Source organism: Ornithorhynchus anatinus, chromosome 14, assembly GCF_004115215.2.
Source record: "Ornithorhynchus anatinus isolate Pmale09 chromosome 14, mOrnAna1.pri.v4, whole genome shotgun sequence".
Taxonomy (NCBI): Eukaryota; Metazoa; Chordata; class Mammalia; order Monotremata; family Ornithorhynchidae; genus Ornithorhynchus; species Ornithorhynchus anatinus.
Window position 1 is genome coordinate 26,515,416 of NC_041741.1, and position 21,209 is coordinate 26,536,624.

At 40.4% G+C, this 21,209-nt stretch overlaps 1 protein-coding gene across 1 annotated transcript in view; it reads left to right on the top strand.

The window, feature by feature from the left end:
• The window catches only part of PTPRQ (protein tyrosine phosphatase receptor type Q), a 231,912-nt gene that overhangs the window by 23,121 nt on the left and 187,582 nt on the right, over positions 1 to 21,209 (top strand). Inside the window, exons 10-19 of the mRNA XM_039914120.1 lie at positions 139 to 396; positions 1,406 to 1,536; positions 1,846 to 1,975; positions 3,505 to 3,655; positions 4,154 to 4,260; positions 6,616 to 6,713; positions 12,712 to 12,877; positions 14,115 to 14,375; positions 19,744 to 19,904; positions 20,711 to 20,822. Coding sequence (XP_039770054.1) covers positions 139 to 396; positions 1,406 to 1,536; positions 1,846 to 1,975; positions 3,505 to 3,655; positions 4,154 to 4,260; positions 6,616 to 6,713; positions 12,712 to 12,877; positions 14,115 to 14,375; positions 19,744 to 19,904; positions 20,711 to 20,822 — 1,575 coding nt within the window. The remainder of the gene's footprint in view (positions 1 to 138; positions 397 to 1,405; positions 1,537 to 1,845; positions 1,976 to 3,504; positions 3,656 to 4,153; positions 4,261 to 6,615; positions 6,714 to 12,711; positions 12,878 to 14,114; positions 14,376 to 19,743; positions 19,905 to 20,710; positions 20,823 to 21,209) is intronic.

Genomic DNA, 21,209 nt, shown 5'->3' on the forward strand with positions numbered 1-21,209 from the left:
AACAATATAGATGTAAAGTGTCTAGGAGCACATTAAAATGATTATTAGTTTGGAACAAAACTAAGCAAATGTGCATTACACTGTGACTAAACAAAAGGGCTTTATAAAATAAACTGAAATATGTTCTCTTTTTTTCAGAACCCAAACCACTTCAAATTGTTATTCCTTTTGAATTTCACAGTAACTCTGTCATTTTGTTTGTTCAAATGCCTGAGAGTGGAGTATTTGATGGCATTTATATTGCAAGTAATGGAGGACCCAATATGACACTACCTTTGAATAATGACAAATTAATTATTGAAAACTTAATTCCAGGCACAGAATATGATTTTTTTGTTTCCACGGTCAGTGGAAACATGCTAAGCACTATGTTCCATGTGCCTACAGTGAAAACATGTAAGTTATATAAGGTAGAATATGAATTTTCCTTTATGAACTGGTTTCAGTATCATAGAAAAATATCTAAGACTTTCTCGGCCAGCTACTTTGAACAGTTTAATCAAGCTTGATTTTGTAAAATTGGTAATATTGTCCCTGACCTTTGGAAACTGACTTTCATAGGATTCAAGTGATAATCAGTTAGGCTCTTTAAGAGGAACTTGTATTCTGTCAGACCATCGCAGCATTGTACTAAAATGTCAGCAGTATCATCAACACTAGTTGTTAAGAAACTACTACGTGCAGAACACGGAAACGGAGACTAGGAGACACACAGTTTACAACTAAATGATCTGAAAGAGTGACTTAGAACCCCCTGAGGTACCTAACTTGCTATTTCTGCCAAGGAAATATTTGAAGATCATTTTCCTGCAGAAAATGCTGATTCTTGGCTGAAATCGACCCAAGACAAACTCATCAAGAGCTAACGTGATTAGAGATTGGCCCGTGCAATGAAAATCAGTATTTTTGGAGTTAGCCGAATGTCATCCTTCCTCCCCTTTGAGGAGTGCTGTTTTCAGCTTACATGCCTGCTTTCAGGATTATTCATTCTCCAGACTTATAAATTCATCACTTCTCTCTCCAGGTTCTTTTGCCAGTTTATAGTGTCATATTCCGACCACTGTATCCCTATCAGACAACATGTTTGAATGCCTTCGCAATAAGGAAGTGTTCCTGAGAATTTCACACCCCACTACAACATTAGACCACAATTTCATTGTTCTGCAATTTCCCGACCCTCCAACTAAATGATGATCCAATATCTGAGCTTGGGCACTGTGGAATTCACTGTATTTGTCTTCCCAAAAATCTACTTTCACTTTTCCTATATACAAACTGATTTTCTCTCGCGTACTTTCTCCCTCCCTTCCACCTATTTCTCTTTGGGCTATTTGATGAGAATGGCAAAAGAAAAGAATTCAGTTTAAACGTAACTGACGCATGTTGGTTTCGTGTGTGTTGGTAGGTCTGAAGGCACCGTTAAATATCTGGGAAGGTAAAGTTACAGACACTTGTATAGAAATTCTGTGGGAACGAGTTGATGGACATTTTCAGCATTATGAGATCACATGCACAAATTGTGCTGGTGCATTCAAGGTATGATTTAAAACACCCGTTCACGAATGAAGTATTGCTATTCCTGGTCTGTAAACCCCTCCTTCAGACTCTAACCTCATTGTGGTCAGGCAGCTTGTTTAACAACTTTGTTGTGTTGTACTCTTTGTTGTTGTTTTGCACACCCTAAGCTCTCAATAATACCATTGATTCATGTATTGATTGTTCTACACATAAACTAATGTTGCACTGTGGGAACAGAAGCGAAACTGTTTTTCTTTGCTTTTGCTCGGTTTAAATGCATTTCAACAAAAATACAAGTCATTTTTCAAATTTTTTTTGGATAAATAGGTTCAGAAGGTGATGCAGGAAATAGCAACGTTTTCTAACCTGGCTCCTGCCACGGTCTACAGTTTCTCAATTCGAACAGAAAAAGAAGGTTTCAAAGACAGCAACTCCACTATAAAAAAAATACAGACAGGTAAAGCTTTGGTGTTTACTTTTAGTACTGAGATATTTGCTTTCCCCTAGATCTGGAAACCTAGTTGGGTTCATAGAAAAGCAATGTGGCCTAGCGGATAGAGCATGGGCCTGGTAGAAAGAACTGGGTTCTAATTCTGACTCTGTCACTTGTCTGCTCTGTGACCTTGGGCAAGTCACTTCCCTTTCTCTCTGTCTCAGTTCCCTCATCTGGAAAATGGGGATTAAAACTATGAGCCCTACGTGGGACAGGGAATGTGTCTAATCCAATTACCTTATATCCCAGCACTTAGTACAGTACCTGGCACGTAGTAAGCACTTAACAAATACCACAATTATTATTATTCATATCAGATGTGGCTCTTGTGTAAAGGTGCTCGCTGTTTGGGAGGACCTGGCAGCACGAGGGCTTTACCATTCTCTTTTCTCTACAACTTGGATTACACACAGCACCCTTTGAGCCAGAAAGAGCCTGAGGAGATTCAAGATGGCTGCTCCACTCCTTGCACCCCATCTTGCAAGTTGTGACCGTACTCAGCAGCCTTGGGACAAGTGGGATTCCCACCATTCCCCGGGGTAGTGTTTTGCCATTTGGCACCAACCCTCATTCCCTTCCCAAATGAACCAGGAATAAGTTTGTTCTTCTCACTTCTTACACTCTTTCCTTCACATTCTTTTCCCTGCCCTTCTGTTTAAATTGTTTAAACAGAATTCTTTAAACTGTTTGCACACCAACTGCTCAAAAGTTTCATTTCTTTGGCTGTTCTGCATAAAACAGTTGCAATCCCTCAATCTAGGAAAACAACAATTGATCCTTGAATTACTTGTTTACTTTCTTCAATTGTAAATGATCCTGATATTTTAACTATTTACCTGATTTAAGTAAGGTTCTCTGTGCATTATCCCTGCCCTAATAAAGGACAAAAACTCATGCTGTGATATATCTTTTTCATTAAATGCACATAGTCACCAAATCTTGTTATTTCTACCTTCACCGCAGCTCTAGGATCCGCCTCTTCAGTTTCATTCAAACTGCTACCATGCTGGTCCAAACACCTGATGCATTCATTGTCATATTTATTGAGCACTTACTATGTGCAGAGCACTACACTAAGCACTCGGGAAAGTACAATATACTATCCTATCTCGACTACTGCATCGACCTCTTCATCGGCCTCCCAACCCCCCCAGCCTCTCCCCGCTCCAGGCCACGCTTCACTCTACTTTGCAGATTATTTTCCTAAAAAACTGTTCTGGGCATATATCTCCCCACTCCTCAAAACTCTCCAGTGGTGTTCATCCATCCTTACATAAAGAAGAAACTTACAAATAAAGGCTTTAAAGCACTCAGCTTCCTCCCACCTATTTGTCCTCATTCCGCTCCCACTACAACCCAGCCTGCACACTTCAGTCTCCTAACATCAACCTACTTGCTGTGCCTCAATTTTTCTTTTGTCTTTCACTGTTAACCCCTATCTCAAACCCTCCCTCCTGCCTGGAATTTAATTGGATTTTTTTTTATTGATTCAGCACCATGTGCCATTGAATATATGAATCACAGCAGAGAGTCAACATCAATATCTGTTGGTTGGCCTCCAGCCCAGAGTTCACTGGATGGATATATTATTTCAATAACTAGTGAAGGTTTTTCAAAAGAAGAAGTTGTTCCTTCCAGTGAAAGGTGTGTATTTGAATATCTTTATTTCAATTACAGTTTTACATGTGTATTACATGTTCTAGAATAAAACTCCCAATTGAGAGAGGGGGCTTTTAACTTTTCCTTTAGTAAATAATTTTGGGGAAATTTGTATGCAACTTCCCCAAGTCTCTTCTGCTGTAATTTCAATTTCACCAATCCCATTACGCCCTTTGAACTTTCAGTAAATTCAGTGAAAGTGCAGTGTTTAGTATGTTCTAAGAGATAGTAGTATTTTATGGTTCACTTCTAGAATATTAGTTTCTGTTAGTATTTTCAAGCTTTTGGGGAATGCCTGCCAACTCTGTTGTATTCTCCCAAGTGCTTAGTACAGTGCTCTTGCACACAGAAAGTGCTCAATAAATACCACTGATGATGATCTAACACTCATTTTCAGTGGATAATTTGAGACGTTAATGTTGCTTTCATAATAACATCTGGGATTAATTTTAACTATAACCTGCTTCTTATATCTATTTCTAGGAGGTTCAAGTTTGACAGGCTTTTGCAAGGAACTGACTTTTTAATTAAAATTGTTACCACCAAAAGGTCAAAGAAAAGTCAACCTACTGTTCTCAAGATTAGTACCTGTAAGTACATCCCCATTCAATTTTGGGATAACAAAGAGAGAAAGAGGTTGATATCCCAGGCTGTGTAATTTACAACAATAGAGTTAGTGATTTATAATGATGGTGTATCATGAAATATAGTCCTCTATTGAGATATCCTTAATGGACATAGAGATGTTAAAATGTTAGTAATCAATAGAAGTATCTTAAAACTTATCATGCCTGTATTCGTGGTTTTAATTACTAACCCATAAATGACAAAAGGGATGAATCACAAATTTACAAAGAATTATAGGAATCAATATAAATACTACGATAACAGATGTCAGGTTGAAATAATTGAATAAAAACCAAATATACACTTGCACAGAATTATACAAAAGAAAGTTAATCTGGGCAACAGCATGTACTATCGACTGAATTTGGCAGGAAGCCAGAGCCTGAAAAAATGAGTGAAAGAGCTGGTGTAGCAACATAGCCAAGAGAAACAGGAGAGCAGGAACCTGAGTGGATGTAGGCTGGATGGAGGGGAAAGGGTAGATCTTGGAAATTTTCTGAGAGAAGAACTGGTAAGATTTAACAGCTGAGTCAATATAATAATAATGATGGTATTTGTTAAGCGCTTACTCTGTGCCAAGCACTGTTCTAAGCACTGGGGTAGATACAAGGTAATCGGGTTGCCCCACATGGGGCTCCCAGTCTTAATCCCCATTTTACAGATGAGGTAACTGAGGCACAGAGAAGTGAAGTGGCTTGTCCAAGGTCACACGGTAGACAAGTGGCGGAGCCTGGATTAGAACCTAGATCCTCTGACTCCCAAACCCGTGCTCTTTCCACCAAGCCACGATGTTTCTGAAAGCTGAAAAACAGTGACTTGAGGATTACACCGAAGTTTGTGGGCTGTTTCTGAATCAGAGAAGAATTGGTGGTATTATTGGCAGAGATGGGTAAGGTAGAGGGAGTAACGGGCTCAGACGGGAAGATAAGGACTTACATTTCAGACATGATCAATTAGTAGTCTAGCTGGTCATCCAAGCATAGATGTCCTGGAAGCAGGTAGAAATATAAGAGTGAATTCATTCATTCAATAGTATTTATTGAGCGCTTACTATGTGCAGAGCACTGTACTAAGCGCTTGGAATGAACAAGTCGGCAACAGATAGAGACAGTCCCTGCCGTTTGACGGGCTTACAGTCTAATCGGCGGAGACGGACAGACAAGGAAGAAAAGTAGACTTTGGGTGGGGGCTGGGGAGAGAAGGAAAAGCAGTTGAAATCAAGCGTAAAAATGAACTCCCCAAGAAGGTGAGGGTAAAGCAAAAGAATGGAATCTAGAATAGATCCTTTCAGGACTCCGGCAGTTAGGGGATGAGCGATAGAAGAACAGCTAGCAAACAAGACTTAGAAGAACCAGTCGGAGTAGTAGGAAGAGAACAAAGTGGGTATCATATCCATAAAACAAAGGTCTGATATTGTTTCAAGCAGGAGGCAGGGTCTATGGCAGCCGAAAAATCAAGAAGGATAAACATCCGTGACTTTTGGCAATTGATATTTGCCTCACCTTCAGTCCCATAGCACTTTTCTATATATCTATAAATTATGTATTTATATTGTCTGTCTCCCCTCTAGACTGTAAGTTCACTGTGGGCAGGAAAAGTCTCCAAGCACTTAGTACAGTGCCCTGCATACAATAAGTGCTCAAATACCATTGGTTAAGAATCAAACCATTTAACTTTGCTAATGCCTACAAATTTACAAAGAATTCTATTAAAAGATAGACAAAAAACGAAATTAAAAATCAATGATGGAAAGGGAGGAAGGGGAAAAAGTAATGTTTATTCACCAAAGTCCATAGCGTACATTTTTTAGGAAAATTTCATTGACTACAGCTAGAATGTATAGACATAACAGTATGGGCTTGAGCAAAAAATGGCTTGAGTACATGAAATTATTAAAGTAATCTAAAATTGCAAAATCTAATTGTAGATGAAATAAAACTTTGCACATGGTAAGTGCGAGCTCACTGATCAATAAATTTGGAGTTAAAATTAAAGAACTATAATTCTTCATCCAGAAGGTTGATCAGCAGAGAAATCATTCTTTGAAGGCTTTCCCTCAAAATCCTGGGCAGGTAAAAGGAAGTCATTGGCTTTCAAGAGGAGAAATCAGCTCCATCAAAGTGCAAGACAAGATTCGTCCACAATTGATATCAGAACACTAATAGCAACACTTTCATTCCGAGTAGTGATATTTAAAAACAAAAATTACTTTTTTCATTCATGGAATTGCCAACAGGGATAACACGGTGATCGGAATCAATGTCTTATAGTAAAATTTACAATTTTAATCTAACTTTCTCATATGTAAATTTACCCAGATCCGGATCCACCTTCAGATTTACAGTTTTTTGGACAGGAAGAAAACACTCTATATTTGTCTTGGAAACTGCCACAAGGAGGATTTGAAAAGTTTCAGGTGATTAAAATCATTTGTTTTCATTCCCTTGGCTTTTGAAAGCATCTTTTCTGGGCCTTCTATTTTATAAAGGCACAAAAGCAATTGTCTCTGGAATTATTTGAGTGTGGGGGCAAGTCAAATCATAAGGTTCGGGGGCTAGTTGTGCGTGACAATGCTGATGGAGTCAACCGCTGAAACCAAAGGGATGAACGTGATTATGACTGAAAGGACAGAAGATAGAATAACAGCATATAGTGTGCCCTGCATGGTTTAGAAAAGTCTGTGACTCCTCTCCTCACTCTTTGTATGCTAAGTTACTCAGTATCTCCTCATTCTTTATATGATGAGTTACTCAGAAAGTATTCTGACCTTTAAGGTAGGGAAACAGTAATTCTGTACTCTTGGAAAACCCTTTGTACATATGACGAGGGGCTTGTAATTTAGATGAGATTGGTGTTTGAGCAAGAGAATAGTAATTACATATTTGGTAAGCGCTTGCTATATGGCAGACACTGTTCTAGGCACTGGGTACATACCAGGTAATCGGGTTGGACACAGACTTTATCCCACATGGGGCTCACTGTCTTAATCCCCATTTTACAGATGATGAAACTGAAGCCCAGAAAAGTGAAGTGACTGGCCCAAGGTCACACAGTGAAAAAGTAGTGGAGCTGGGATTAGAACCCGGGTCCTCCTGATTCCCAGGCCCGTGCTCTATCCACTAGGCCATGCGGTGGACTTTCTGTCTAGCCCCACCGTGCCTGCCCTCGAGAGGTGTTGGAGGACCAGGGAGTTGTCTGCCTGATCACACTTAGCCACACAGGCTTGTATCCCATGGAACCTGCAGGTTTTCCTGCTCCTGGCTAAACTCTAGGTTGGAGGAAATCACCCCAAGACTGTTTTCGATTCCTGGAGACATGTAGAACCTATTGCCCGAGTCACTTTTATCATCATTTATGGCAACACTACTCATATAATGCCTCATAATAATGCCTCATAGCATTATTGTACCGTTAGCCTTGCTGTGTGGTCATTTCTAATTATCTTTTCTCTTTGGGAGTTCCTTATCCCAGGGTACGCAGCAGGATAGTCAGGATAGAGGGAGTGATCCATTAGATAAAATATTTTGACTAACCCATATGCCTTCAAACCCTTCTCCACATAGAGAAGCAGCGTGGCTTAGCGGAAAGAACCTGAGCTTGGGAGTCATAGGTTGAGGGTTCTAATTCCAGCTCTGCCACTTGTCAGCTGTGTGACTTTGGGAAGTCACTTAACTTCTCTGGGTCTCAGTTACCTCACCTGTAAAATGGGGATTAGGACTGTGAACCCCACGTGAGAAAACCTGCTAACCTTGTGTCTACCCCAGTGCTTAGAACAGTGCTTGGCACATAGTAAGTGCTTAACAAATACCATCGTCATCATCATTTCACACTGATAAAGTATGTTGAAAGGCCTAAACTGTTTCCATTAACTGATAAAACAACATTTTTAGTACACATTTCTTACTACCATGTATCTGTCCACATTCTCAGTTGTCAGTCATTTTGATGGGGACGAGGCCCACTGGAAATTATTTATGAACTGGATGAAAATATCATATTCTATGAAATTAATATACGATTCTTCTGATTTTTGGAAAGGCGTAACTACTAGTGGGTAGAAAACAACTATCAGGATCACTACTTCCTACCATATACTGTTTTTTCAAGCAAATCATAGCTCTGTCAACAGTGCTAGAGAATGTTCTTTCTAATTGAGATCACCTATTAAAGTTTAATGAGAAAGGCATCAGAATACCGGTTGCTTAGCAAAGTGTACCTGCATAATTGGAATCATTTTTCTAATCATTTAAATTTAATCATTCCCCATTTCCATCTTTCCATGTTAAGCTTACAAAATAAAACAAACAGTAGAATGTTGACTGGGAGGGGCAGCGGGGGCGAATTTGTGTCTACTCTGCTTTCAAAGGAATAGTTTTTCATGACTCTTCTTAGAAATATCTTTAACAACTTTTTCGATCCACATGATTTAGTAGTCTAATGTACATGTCAGGGATGTGACCCTCTTGGGCAAGTAGGGCTGGATCTACAACCTTAAGAGATTCCTTTCTATTAAGACTTTAGCCCTTGCCTAAATAGCTGGTGATCTGACCAATCCCTTATGGACTGGTCCATTGACAGGCATGAGATTTGAAGTCTTCATTATTGGTTAATGTCACTTGGGCAGAAGCCCTAGTTTCCCACAGAGTTCATAGAAGGGCAGCATAACTTCCTTGATTTTCATAGAATCTAGACTTTACATCATATTTCCCTAATTTCTAATGCCCCCCGACTACATATTTTTCCCAAGACTAAGATCCTTGTGGGCAGGGAACATGTCTACCAACTCTGTTGTACTGCACTCACTTAAGCACTTAGTACAGTGCTCAGCACACAGAAAGCATGTAATAAATACCACTGATTGATTTTTAAAAAATGAAAATGGAAAAATAATCCAATTTTTGTCCACAAGTACCTTTAGCTCATCCGTATTTCCTGCTCTTTTTCCTTTTTTCTTTCATCTAGAGTTAGTCCTGCCTTTTCATTTATTTTCTGTACCTCCAACTACTTTTTTGCCCTCTCCCTTCATTTTCTGCTTTGGAAAAAGCCAGTTGGAGCAGCCCCTAACGCTAATAATAACTATGGTATTTGTAGAGCATCAGAGTAGATACAAGACAATCAGGTCAGTCCTATATGAGGCTCACAGTCTGTCATATCTCCTCCAACTGGCCTACCCCGATTAAACCCACTTTTCCCCAACTCTCCCTCGCTTCTGCATCATCTGTGAACTTGGATAAGTACCCTCTGGACACTCGATATTCACCTCACCCTCAGCCCCACAGCACTAAGGTACATATCCATAACATATTCGTGGCTCAGTGGAAAGAGTACGGGCTTGGGAGTCAGAGGTCATGAGTTGGAATCTCGGCTCTGCCACTTGTCAGCTGTGTGACTGTGGGCAAGTCACTTAGCTTCTCTGTGCTTCTGTAAAATGGGGATTAACTGTGAGCCTCACGTGGGACAACCTGATTACCCTGTATCTACCCCAGTGCTTAGAACAGTGTTCAGCACATAGTAAGCGCTTAACAAATACCAACATTATTATATTCATATTTGTCTCCCCCTCTAGACTGTAAGCTCATTGTGGGCAGAGAATGTTTATCTTCTTTGTTGCATTATACTCACCCTAGCAATTAGTACAGTGATCTGCACAGGGTAAATGCTCAATAAATACCACTGATTGATCAATCGATTTGTGCTCCAAGGAACCTAGGCGGTTGATCAGACTCTTAGGCGGTGAAGGGAATTGACTTCCTCAAGGTCACACAGCAGACAAGTTGAGGAGCTGGGATTAGAACCTAGGTCCCTTCTGACTTGCGGGCCTGTCCTCAGTCCATTAGGCCATGCTGCTTCTTCCCCATCTATCGTCCCCACTAAATTGTAAACCTTTGGGAAGGGTCCATATATAATTCTGTTGTCTTCTTCCAAGGATTAGTTCACTTTTCTGTCTACAGGTGCTTAATGAGTATTGTTGATTGATTGGAGTTACTTTTACAATGAGAAGATGAAGAATTTCCCATACTCTGCTTAGTTTACATCAAATAAGCTTCCAAAAATAAGCTTTAAATGTGCTTCTTATAATGAGGGAAGTTGGGGAGTTTAGTTTCTCCAGAAATGGGCCAGTCAATCAATCAGTCGTATTTATTGAGCACTTATTGTTTGCAGAGCACTGTACTAAGCCCTTGGGAGAGTACAATCCAGCAGAGATGATAGACACCATCCCTATCATCCCTACGAGCTAAAAATATGGAGGGGAAGACAGACATTGATATAAAAAAATTATGGATATGTACATAAAAGCTTTTGGGCTGACGGTAGGGTGAATAAAGGGTGCAAATCCAACCTTAGTTGAGTGGGGTATGCGAAGAGAATAGGCAATAGTAGCATACCTAATCAGCTGATGTTATAGGCCTGGCCCGAATAGAGTTTACTGTGGGTGATGTGCTCTCAAAACCTCAATTTTGTCCTCAGAAACCTAATTCAAGAGCCAGTGAAAGCCTGAATTGGCTTTAGGTGCCCAAAATGTCCAATTCAAGCAGCATGGGAAGCAGTGTGGCCTAGTGGAAAGATCATGAGCTTGAAAGTCAGAGGACCTGCGTTCTAATCCCCATCTGCTGTGTGACCTTGGACATGACACTTAACTCTTCTGTGCCTTAGTTGCCTTACCTGTTAAGTGGGGGTTAAGTCCTATTCCCGCCACTCAGACTGTGAGCAACACGCAGGACAGGGACTGTGTACAACCTGATTAGCTATCCCAGTGCTTAGGACAGTAGTGTCAGGCACGTAATAAGCGCTTAACAAATACCATTAAAAAAAGTTCTAATCCAGTGTGTTTTGGGCAAATCCAGGAGCTGCAGACGAGTGAATTCTTTGTGGTATGGACTTGTGTCTGAAAGGAGCTGCCCATGCCAGTCTGGAGAATACAATGCGAGACAAAGACAACCTTTTTCCCAACACTGGCTGAATGAAATTCAGTGGGTGGATTGTAATTTCCATAAGAAATTATATTTTGATTGAAGTTGGAGCTGGGTAAATATAATAATAATGATGTTGGTATTTGTTAAGCGCTTACTGTGTGCAGAGCACTGTTCCAAGTGCTGGAGGAGATACGGGGTAATCAGGTCGTCCCACGTGAGGCTCACAGTTAATCCCCATTTTACAGATGAGGTAACTGAGGCCCAGAGAAGGTAAGTGACTTGCCCACAGTCACACAACTGACAAGTGACCGAGCCGGAATTAGAACCCATGACCTCTGACTCCCAAACCTGGGCTCTTTCCGCTGAGCCACATTGAGCTTGTTGTGGGCAGGGATTGTGCCTGTTTATTGTTATATTGTACTCTCCCAAGTGCTTTGCACACAGCAATTGCTCAATAAATACAATTGAATGAATGAATTGGTGGAGATTTCACTATACTATGTCCGACCTGATTTGCTTGTATCCGCTGCAGCGCTTAGTACAGTTCCCGGCATTTAGTAAAAGCTTAACAAATACCACAGCTACTCAGAGAGGGGCTAATATTTTTGGAGCTACCTACCATTTCTACTTTATATTTCCCCTGAGAAATCATCGTCATCAGTGGTATCTTTTGAGAGCTTACTGTGTGCAGAACACTATACTGAGTGTTTGGGAGGGGACAATACAACAGAGTTGGTAGACATGTTCCCTACCTACAGTGAGATGAAGGGAAAATCTTCCCGTTTCTGTTCTTCTTACCTTCTTGTCCCCATCTTGGAGATCCTCATGGTAGTCGTCAGGTCCATGTTTGCCTAAGGTGATGTGAGAAGGACGAAGCAGAGGGCAACGGGTGGCAACTGAATAGACTCTGCCCGAAAAATGATGCAAACTCTTCTCCCCCTCTGTCCAACAGAAAGAAAAAAGATCTGTACAAACTCCCTCTGCGTTGAATTACGACCGTGTAGTAAAAGCTAATCCTTTATTGTTAATTTACTACCTAATTATATTGTTAGCAGGGTTAGACAGGGGTGTAATCTGGAGAATTTTTTTCAGTTTTAAAAGTTTCACCTTTTAAAATGGACTCGCTATATGATGCTCATATTTGAGCCAATATCAGCATTCATAAATGAATGAGTAATTCTGGCAGGGAACACAGTGACCTTAAATTGTCACTGTCAGGGGAAGCAGCGTGGCTGAGTGGAAAGAGCCAGGGCTTCGGAGTCAGAGGTGATGGGTTCGACTCCTGGCTCTGCCACCTGTCAGCTGTGTGACTGTGGGCCAGTCACTTAACTTGTCTGTTCCTCAGTTACCTCGTCTGTAAAATGGGGATTAACTGGGAGCCTCACGTGGGACGACCTGATTGCCCCCTATCTCCTCCAACGCTTAGAACAGTGCTCTGCACATAGTAAGCGCTTAACAAATACCAACATTATTAATTGGTTTTTTTTAATCTCTCTATAGATCTGTTACTATTTGTTGACCAGAAACAAAACACTGTTTAAAATGAGTACTTACGGTAACAGAGCAGTAGTCAAAAACCTGACTCCTGGAATGGATTACATGTTTCAAGTGAAGACAGTTAGAGGCAAAGATTTCAGTGTGCCTGTGGAGAAAGAAGTAACTACAAGTAAGCAGTTAGCATGAATAATCCCTTTGCTTAAAAATATTGGTAAAGAGGCTGTGTCCAACCTGATTAACCCGTATCTACCGCAACGCTCAGAGCAGTGTTTGGCATATAGTAAGCGCTTAAAAAGTGCCATGAATATCCCTCTAGATTGTAAACCCAATGTGGGCGGGGGATGTGTCTGTTTATTGAGGAGCGGCGTGGCTCAGTGGAAAGAGCACGGGCTTCGGAGTCAGAGGTCATGGGTTCGAATCCCGGCTCTGCCACTTGTCACCTGTGTGACTGTGGGCGAGTCACTTCACTTCTCTGTGCCTCAGTTACTTCATCTGTAAAATGGGGATTAAGACTGTGAGCCCCACGTGGGACAACCTGATTCCCCTGTGTCTACCCCAGCGCTTAGAACAGTGCTCTGCACATAGTAAGCGCTTACCAAATACCAACATTATTATTATTATTATTATTGTTGTATAGTACTCTCCCAAGCACTAAGTAGAGTGCTCTGCACACAGTAAGTGTTCAATAAATACGATTGAATGAATGAATGACATTTTGGAACAATATTGATTCTCATTTATATGGCATTTCAACAGCCTGAAGATAGAGATTGGATAATGTTGACTTTTACACCATTTGCACAAACAACTCAATCTCTTCAGTTATAACCTTCCATAAATAATTTCTTGATAGTGATTGTGGTATTTGGTAAGCACTTACTATATGTTAAACATTGGGAAAGATACAGTATAATCAGATTAGACCTAGTCCCTTTTCCATATGAGTCTCACAGTCTAAAGGGGAGGAAAAGCAGGTATTTCCTCCTCATTTGACAAATGAAGGAACTGAGGCACAGAGAACTTAAATGATTTGCCCAAAGATGCACAGCAGGAAAGATATGGAGCCAGGATTAGACTCCTGATCTCTGACTCCCATTCTGTTCTTTCCAGGAACCGTGCTCTTACTGTGTGACTTTGGACAAGTGACTTGACTTTCCTGTTCCTCAGTTTTTTCATCTATGCAATGGGTGTTAAATACCTGTTCTCCCTCCCCCTTTGACTGTGAGCCTTGTGTAGGACATAGACTGTGTCTCATATGATTGTACTGTATCTTCCTCAGACCTTAGCACGGTACTTGGCTTATGGTAAGTGCTTAACGAAAACAATTTTTATACAATTTTGTATATATCATATATATATATATATATATATATATATATATTTATGTATGTTTTTGTTTCAAATAGAACCAGCTGGAATATGTGGCTTGTTATTAAAAGAGGTAAACACTTCTTCTGCGACCTTAATATGGAATCCAACAAAGACCAATTTTTCGTATTACAAGATTCGTCTATCAAATAATACATTCTTAAAGGAATATAAGGTTATGAAAACCAAGACTGATTACACAATAATAGACTTGATTCCTGGAGGCACGTATAATATCACAGTTCAGAGAGTAAGAGGAGATGTGGAAGGGTTGCTCACATCCATCAAGATGGTTGCAGGTTGGTAAAATATTTCTCTTTTTTTGCCATCTCCGTAATCAACCATATTTACTGAGTGCTGGCTATGTGCAGGTCACTCTACTGAATGCATGGGAGAATACAATGTAGTCATAATCCCTTCTCACAAAAACTTACAGTTTAGAGGCGGAGACAGACATTAAAATAAATTGCAGGTATGTACATAAGTCCTGTTGGGCTGAGTGCTGGGTGAATAAAGGATGCAAATCCAAGTGCAGTTCATCCATAATAATGGTATTTGTTCAGCGCTTACTATGTGCCAAGCACTGTTCTAAGCACTGGGGTAGATACAAGGTCATCATGTGGTCATAGTAAGCAGCCCTGGCTCAGTGGAAACAGCCTGGGCTTCGGAGTCAGAGGTCATGAGTTCGACTCCCGGCTCTGCCACCTGTCAGCTGTGTGACTGTGGGCAAGTCACTTCGCTTCTCTGTGCCTCAGTTACCTCATCTGTAAAATGGGGATTAACTGGGAGCCTCACGTGGGACGACCTGATTACCCCGTATCTCCTCCAGTGCTTAGAACGGTGCTCTGCACATAGTAAGCGCTTAACAAATACCAACGTTATTATTATATGGTCCCACGTAGGGCTCACAGTCTTAATCCCCACTTTACAGATGAGGTAACTGAGGCACAGAGAAGTTAAGCAGCTTGGCCAAGGTCCTACAGCAGACAAGTCGCAGAGCCAGGATTAGAACCCATGTCCTCTGACTCCCAAGCCCGTGCTCTTGCCACAAATCTACGCTGCTTTAAACACTGAGGCCTAGAATAATGATCAACCCAAGGATCAATCTGAGCTTGAGCAAAACTTTTTCCAGTAAGAAGTTTATTCAGAAGTCTGGCTAAAAGAGAAATGATCAAGGAGGAATGTAGTAAGGGGATAGTGGTCAATCAATCAGTCCATCACATTTATTGAGCGCTTACTGGGTGCAGAGCACTGTACTAAACACTTGGGAGAGTACAATACAACAATAAAGCAGACACATTCCCTGCCTGCGGTGAGTTTACAGACTAAAGGAGGAGTCTAGTCCTCCTAGACTAGAGCTAACTACTAATTAACATACCGCAGCGTGGCTCAGGGGAAAGAGCGTGGTCTTAGGAGTCATTCATTCAATAGTATTTATTGAGCGCTTACTATGCGCAGAGCACTGTACTAAGCGCTTGGAATGGACAAATCGGTAACAGAGACAGTCGCTGCCCTTTGACGGGCTTACGGTCTAATCGGGGGAGAAGGACAGACAAGAACAATAGCAATAAATAAAAGTCAGAGGTCATGGGTTCTAATCCCGGATCCGCCACCTCTCAGCTATGCGACTTCGGGCAAGTCACTTAACTTCTCGGTGCCTCCGTTACTTCACCTGTAAAATGAGACTGTGAGCCTCACGTGGGACAACCTGATGACCCTGTATTTATCCCAGTGCTTAGAACAGTGCTCGGCACATAGTAAGCGCTTAACAAATACCAACATTATTGTTATTAGTCTAGAGTTTAATGGTTCTACTCTAGTGTGTGCCTTGTCTTATACTATCGAGTCGTCTCCAACCCATAGCAACGCCATGGACACATTTCTCCCAGAATACCCCACCTCCCCCTGCGGTTGTTCTGGTAGTGTATCCATAGAGTTTAGAAAGATGTTTAATAGGTGTTCTCTTCACATGAAGGAAAGTACAGATCAGAGAGATCCCTCCCCCAATCGGTAATATCCCCCAGATCCGTAGCGTTTATTAGTGTTGCTTGCTTCCAGGCCTCCACAGGTTCACAACCTGAAAGATAACAAGATGTGGCATCATAAGAGCTTTGAGAATCTGTACCTCTGATCCAGTGCTCATTTTCTTTTTTCAAATGGTATTTGATATGTACTTACCATGTTCCAGCCACTGTACTAAGCGCTGCGGTTGAAACGGAGCAATCAGGTTGGACACAGTACATGTGTCCCACGTGGAGCTTAGGCTCTTATTCTCCGTTTTACAGATGAGGTAACTGAGGCAGGTAAGGGCAGTGATTTACCCAAGGTTACACAGAGAAGCAGCGTGGCTCAGTGGAAAGAGCCCGGGCTTTGGAGTCAGAGGTCATGAGTTCGAATCCCAGCTCTGCCACTTGTCAGCTGTGTGACTGTGGGCGAGTCACTTCACTTCTCTGGGCCTCAGTTCCCTCATCTGTAAAATGGGGATGAAGACTGTGAGCCCCACGTGGGACAACCTGATTCCCCTGTGTCTACCCCAGCGCTTAGAACAGTGCTCGGCACATAGTAAGCGCTTAACAAATACCAACATTATTACAGCAGACAAGAGGAGGAGCTGGGATTAGAAAGAAGGTCCTCTGGCTCCCAGAACCATGCTCTTTCTATTAGGCCGTGATGCTTCTCTTCCCTGGTTAAAGTCAGTGTGCAGGTCCCATGGAAAATGAGAGCTTAATTGGGGAAGGCGTCTTGGAGGAGATGTTCATTCATTCATTCATTCAATAGTATTTATTGAGCGCTTACTATGTGCAGAACATTGTACTAAGCACTTGGAATGTACAAATCGGTAACAGACAGAGACAGTCCCTGCCCTTTGACGGGCTTACGGTCTAATCGGGGGAGACGGGCAGACGAGAACAATGGCAATAAATAGAATCAAGGGGAAGAACATCGTATTGAAACAATAGCAAGTAAATAGAATCAAGGTGATGCACATCTCATTAACAAAATAACTGTTGGATGTGACGGGGTACAGAGTTCCAGGCCAAGGGCAAGACACAGATGAGGGATCGCTCATGAGATAGATGAGATCAAGCTACGGTGAGTAGGTTGACATTAGAAAAGCAAAGTAAGTAAACTGTATTATAGTAGGAAATCTGTAAAGCCCAAAACTCTGATTTTCTAGCCACAGTATCTTAACTGTGTTTTAAATTTTATCTTTATATGTGCTCCTGCCCTCCTCTCCTATGCTGTTTTTGTAGATATTATTTATCTTTCTTTAGGTGTAGGTGACCATTCCCAATCAATCAATCAGTGGTATTTATTGAGCACTTTGTGTGCAGCGAGCTCTGTACGAAGCACCTGGCAGAGTAGTCTCCTCTACCTTTTCATTGTGAGACCCTTGAGGGCTAAGAACAAGGTTTAATTCTCACCTATTACTTACCAGGGCTTAATATAGTGCTTAGTACAAAGTAAGTGCTTAATAAGTACTATAATTACTAATACTAGTAGTACTAATGCTATGAGAAGCAGCATGACGTAGTGGATAGAGCCCAGGCTTGGGAGTCATGAAGTCATGGGTTCTCATCCTTGCTCTGCCACTTGTCTTCTGTGTGACCTTGGGCAAGTCACTTCGCTTCCCTGTTTATCTCATCTGTAAAATGGGGATTGAGACTGTGAGCCCCATGTGGGACAGGGACCGTGTCCAACCTGATTTGCTTGTATCCTCCCCAGCACTTAGTACAGTAAGTGCTTAATAAATGCCTTAATGATATTTATTATTATTACTACTATGACTACTATCATTCTCTCAGCAATAATCCTTCCAACTCTGAGGCTAGAGGTTCCAGATATAAGTGGTGGGGATCGGGAATCATCCTTAAAAGTGCCGGGGCTCAATCCACAGGAGCCAGGCCTCAGTCGAGACACACATTTAGCTCTGGGTATTCAACGAATTGGGTGACAATCTCAGAATAGAGATTTTGGAAAGACTGCAACAAAAATAAAGAGGAACAAAAATGGCCCCAATCAATGTAGATTTTAAATGCAACAGTGAAGAAAGGGGACCAAATTTACAGGCACAAAATTTAGAAGTCATACTTTAGAAATTTGAATTTCAGAGGTATTTGCTTGGGGAAGTCCCCTCTAGACTGTAAGCTTGTTGTGGGCAGGGAATATATCAGTTTAATGTTGTATTGTACTCTCCCAAGCGCTCAGTATGGTGCTCTGCACACGTAAACTCTCAATAAATATGAATGAAAGCATAGGGAAACTTGTGAAGCAAAATACACTACTCTATTTTTTTTAAAATAAAGACTGATAAAATTACATTTCTTTAAATGAGATATGTTGGGTAGATAGATCCTGATGCAGGAAATGATCTTTTGTCAAGAAATGAGTGATTGAAAACAAGAAAAAAATATTACTTCCTTATTTCAAAGCCTTTAGGGCTAAAGAACTCAAATCCAATTGGAAATGTAAAAGAAAGAAAATAAAATTTTCACTTTCTCTTTTGTAAAATTCTAGTAATAAAAACGTTGTTTTCATCAAGAGTTCTGATAATAAAAAGGTTGATTTTCTGACATCGTTTTCTTACATTTGATATATCTTACTCTTTTGCACATGGATTATCAGTTATTTGTTAAAAAGTGCCCATTTCTTCCTAAAGGGTGTCTTCTTACTAGAAGGATCTACTCAGGAACCCAGTTTGTGGAAGTTATTTCCATTGCTGCTCAGATTTATCAGGATGAAGATCCCTATTGAATTGAGTCTAAATGTGATTTGAAAACTGTGGAAAGTGTGTGACTTTTTTTCTACTGAAGGTTCTGTGGTTGTTACTGTTCTTCATGCCCTTTACAGAAGCGGCAGACATTCTCTTTGGAACTCCAGTTTAGTAGAAAATATGGAGGTGTATCCTGGAGACGTACTCAGCTACAGGGAAATAGCGGCGCCAAAGTTGGGTGTCAAGGAAATCGGGCTATTTTTAAAAATCCGTAGGAAATATCAGAAATCATAATACTTTTCAGCCTTATTCACAGTAAAAGATTTTCAGAAAATCAGCATGTTAGCATTCTGACAAATTGAGCTATGCAGTACCAACAACCATCTGTTTTGATTCATAGCACAAAATGAAATGCAATATAATTCCCTCGAGCCTCTTTTTTCCCCAGTAGCTTGAAATTGCTTTTCTTCAAACTTTTAATCTAAAAAACTGCGCCGAAATCAGAAAATGGACAGGCTGGTGTTAAACTAGGGGCTTGTGCTAAGCAAGCTTTTCATTTCCTTGCTCCCTCTGCTGCATATTTGAGGCATTGAGCAAATGAGAGTTGCCTATAATTTTTCAATCTTTCCATTTTGATCCAGTACTTTAAGAGATAATTTTGAACAAAACCATAATGACAGAAATCAGGCAGGTGCTAAGAATTTGAAGTAAATGGTTAGGTGGATGTATGCTTACATTCCATGAAAAAAGAACATGAATTGTAGGTTTAGGTGGGTACGCTAAGTATAAAACAAAAGAGAATTAGAGTTTACAGAAGCTCGGTCTGATTGTGTAGAGGCTGGCAACTAATTTTTTTTTTTAATTAAACCTGTTTTGGTCATAGTTCTGCTTTCTATTTCACATGCTGAAACTTTAAATATCATGCTATTTGAAATTTAATTTTCCTATATTAGAACCCCAAAAGCCCGAGAAACTTGAAGTTTTCAATATTTCATCAAATTCCTTTTCTCTTCGCTGGAGACTACCGTATGGTCACGTGGAAAGGTATCAAGTGGATCTTGTTCCTGACTGTGGCTTTGTTACTATCAGAGATCTTGGAGGTGGGGAGTATCAGGTATAGTTTTCATTATGGTTTGTGGATGGCCAACTTTTGTTTACGTGTAGAACCAATGAGAGAATCCTCTGCAAAGCTGACCCACTGTGAAGCTTGCTCCTTTAGTGTGGTTACGAAGAACGAAAGCAAAAGTGCTGATGCCAAATTGAGGATTCAATTTCAACATCTATGGTTGTTACCTTAACGACAACTATAGCTTTTTTTTTCAAGTCTGCCATCGCCCTGAAGCCAGTCATCCAAGGGTTCATGAATAGTTTAACAAAAGAAGGGCAGAACGGGGCTATTGAGTTAATACAGGCTCATTAATTGTGTACTTGCCAGGAAGGGCTAAACTTAAATCATTAATGCCGGCAGCATTTCCCTGCACAGCCATCGGTGTGATTACACCGTCGGAATAATCTAATAATGATTTTTCTTCTTTTTCTTTTACTTTTTATTGGAACTTCAAAGACACAGGTATATTGCCTACATCCTTAAAAGGCAGGGGTTTATTTCAAAACGTAGCAGGCAAAAGGCACTGAATAATGAGTTGTAAAGTTATTCTTTCCGATTGCCCGAATGGTGAAGACTATTTTTTATTTGATTTGCTACTGTATTATATTTTTTGAATAAAGTCATGTATACTACTATGATGACAATCACATTGAAATTGGAAAATTATCAGCAAGCTCTGCTCCTTGTTGCAGTAGTATTATATTTCTGATGATTCAGTCTTGATCAAGAGTTGTCTTTGCTTTGTAGATGACGATGCTTTTCTTTGCTTGCTAAGATATGATCGAAATAATAATTTCTACTTGATATTTCAGAGTGATGTTTCTGGTGTAACTCCCGGTACTAGGTACAATGTAACAGTTTCTTCAGTTTCAGCGACTACATACAGTTCACCTGCCAGTAGAACAGTGACCACCAATGTAACCAGTGAGTATATGATATAATATATTTGTATTAAGTGTTTTTGGGTAGGTATAGCTGAGAAGACATAAGATGTTTATTTTGTTTTTGATTTCTGAAAAATACTAATGAATGTTCTGAGAAAATAATTTACATTTTTGGAATATTCATCCTCTCGACAGCTGAGATTATGTTTATAAACATGAAACCAGTAATGGTATTGTGACTGTGATCCGTTATAATTGCACTTTAATTATTTATCTTACTTTATTGACAGTAGTAAATATCTATATCTATGTGTATCTATACATATACACACATATAGACTATACATGCATATATCTATCTCTCTCAATGTATAAATTTCAGTGGTTTATACAGTCTCAGAAGTTCTTACTGTTAGGAAATTTGAAT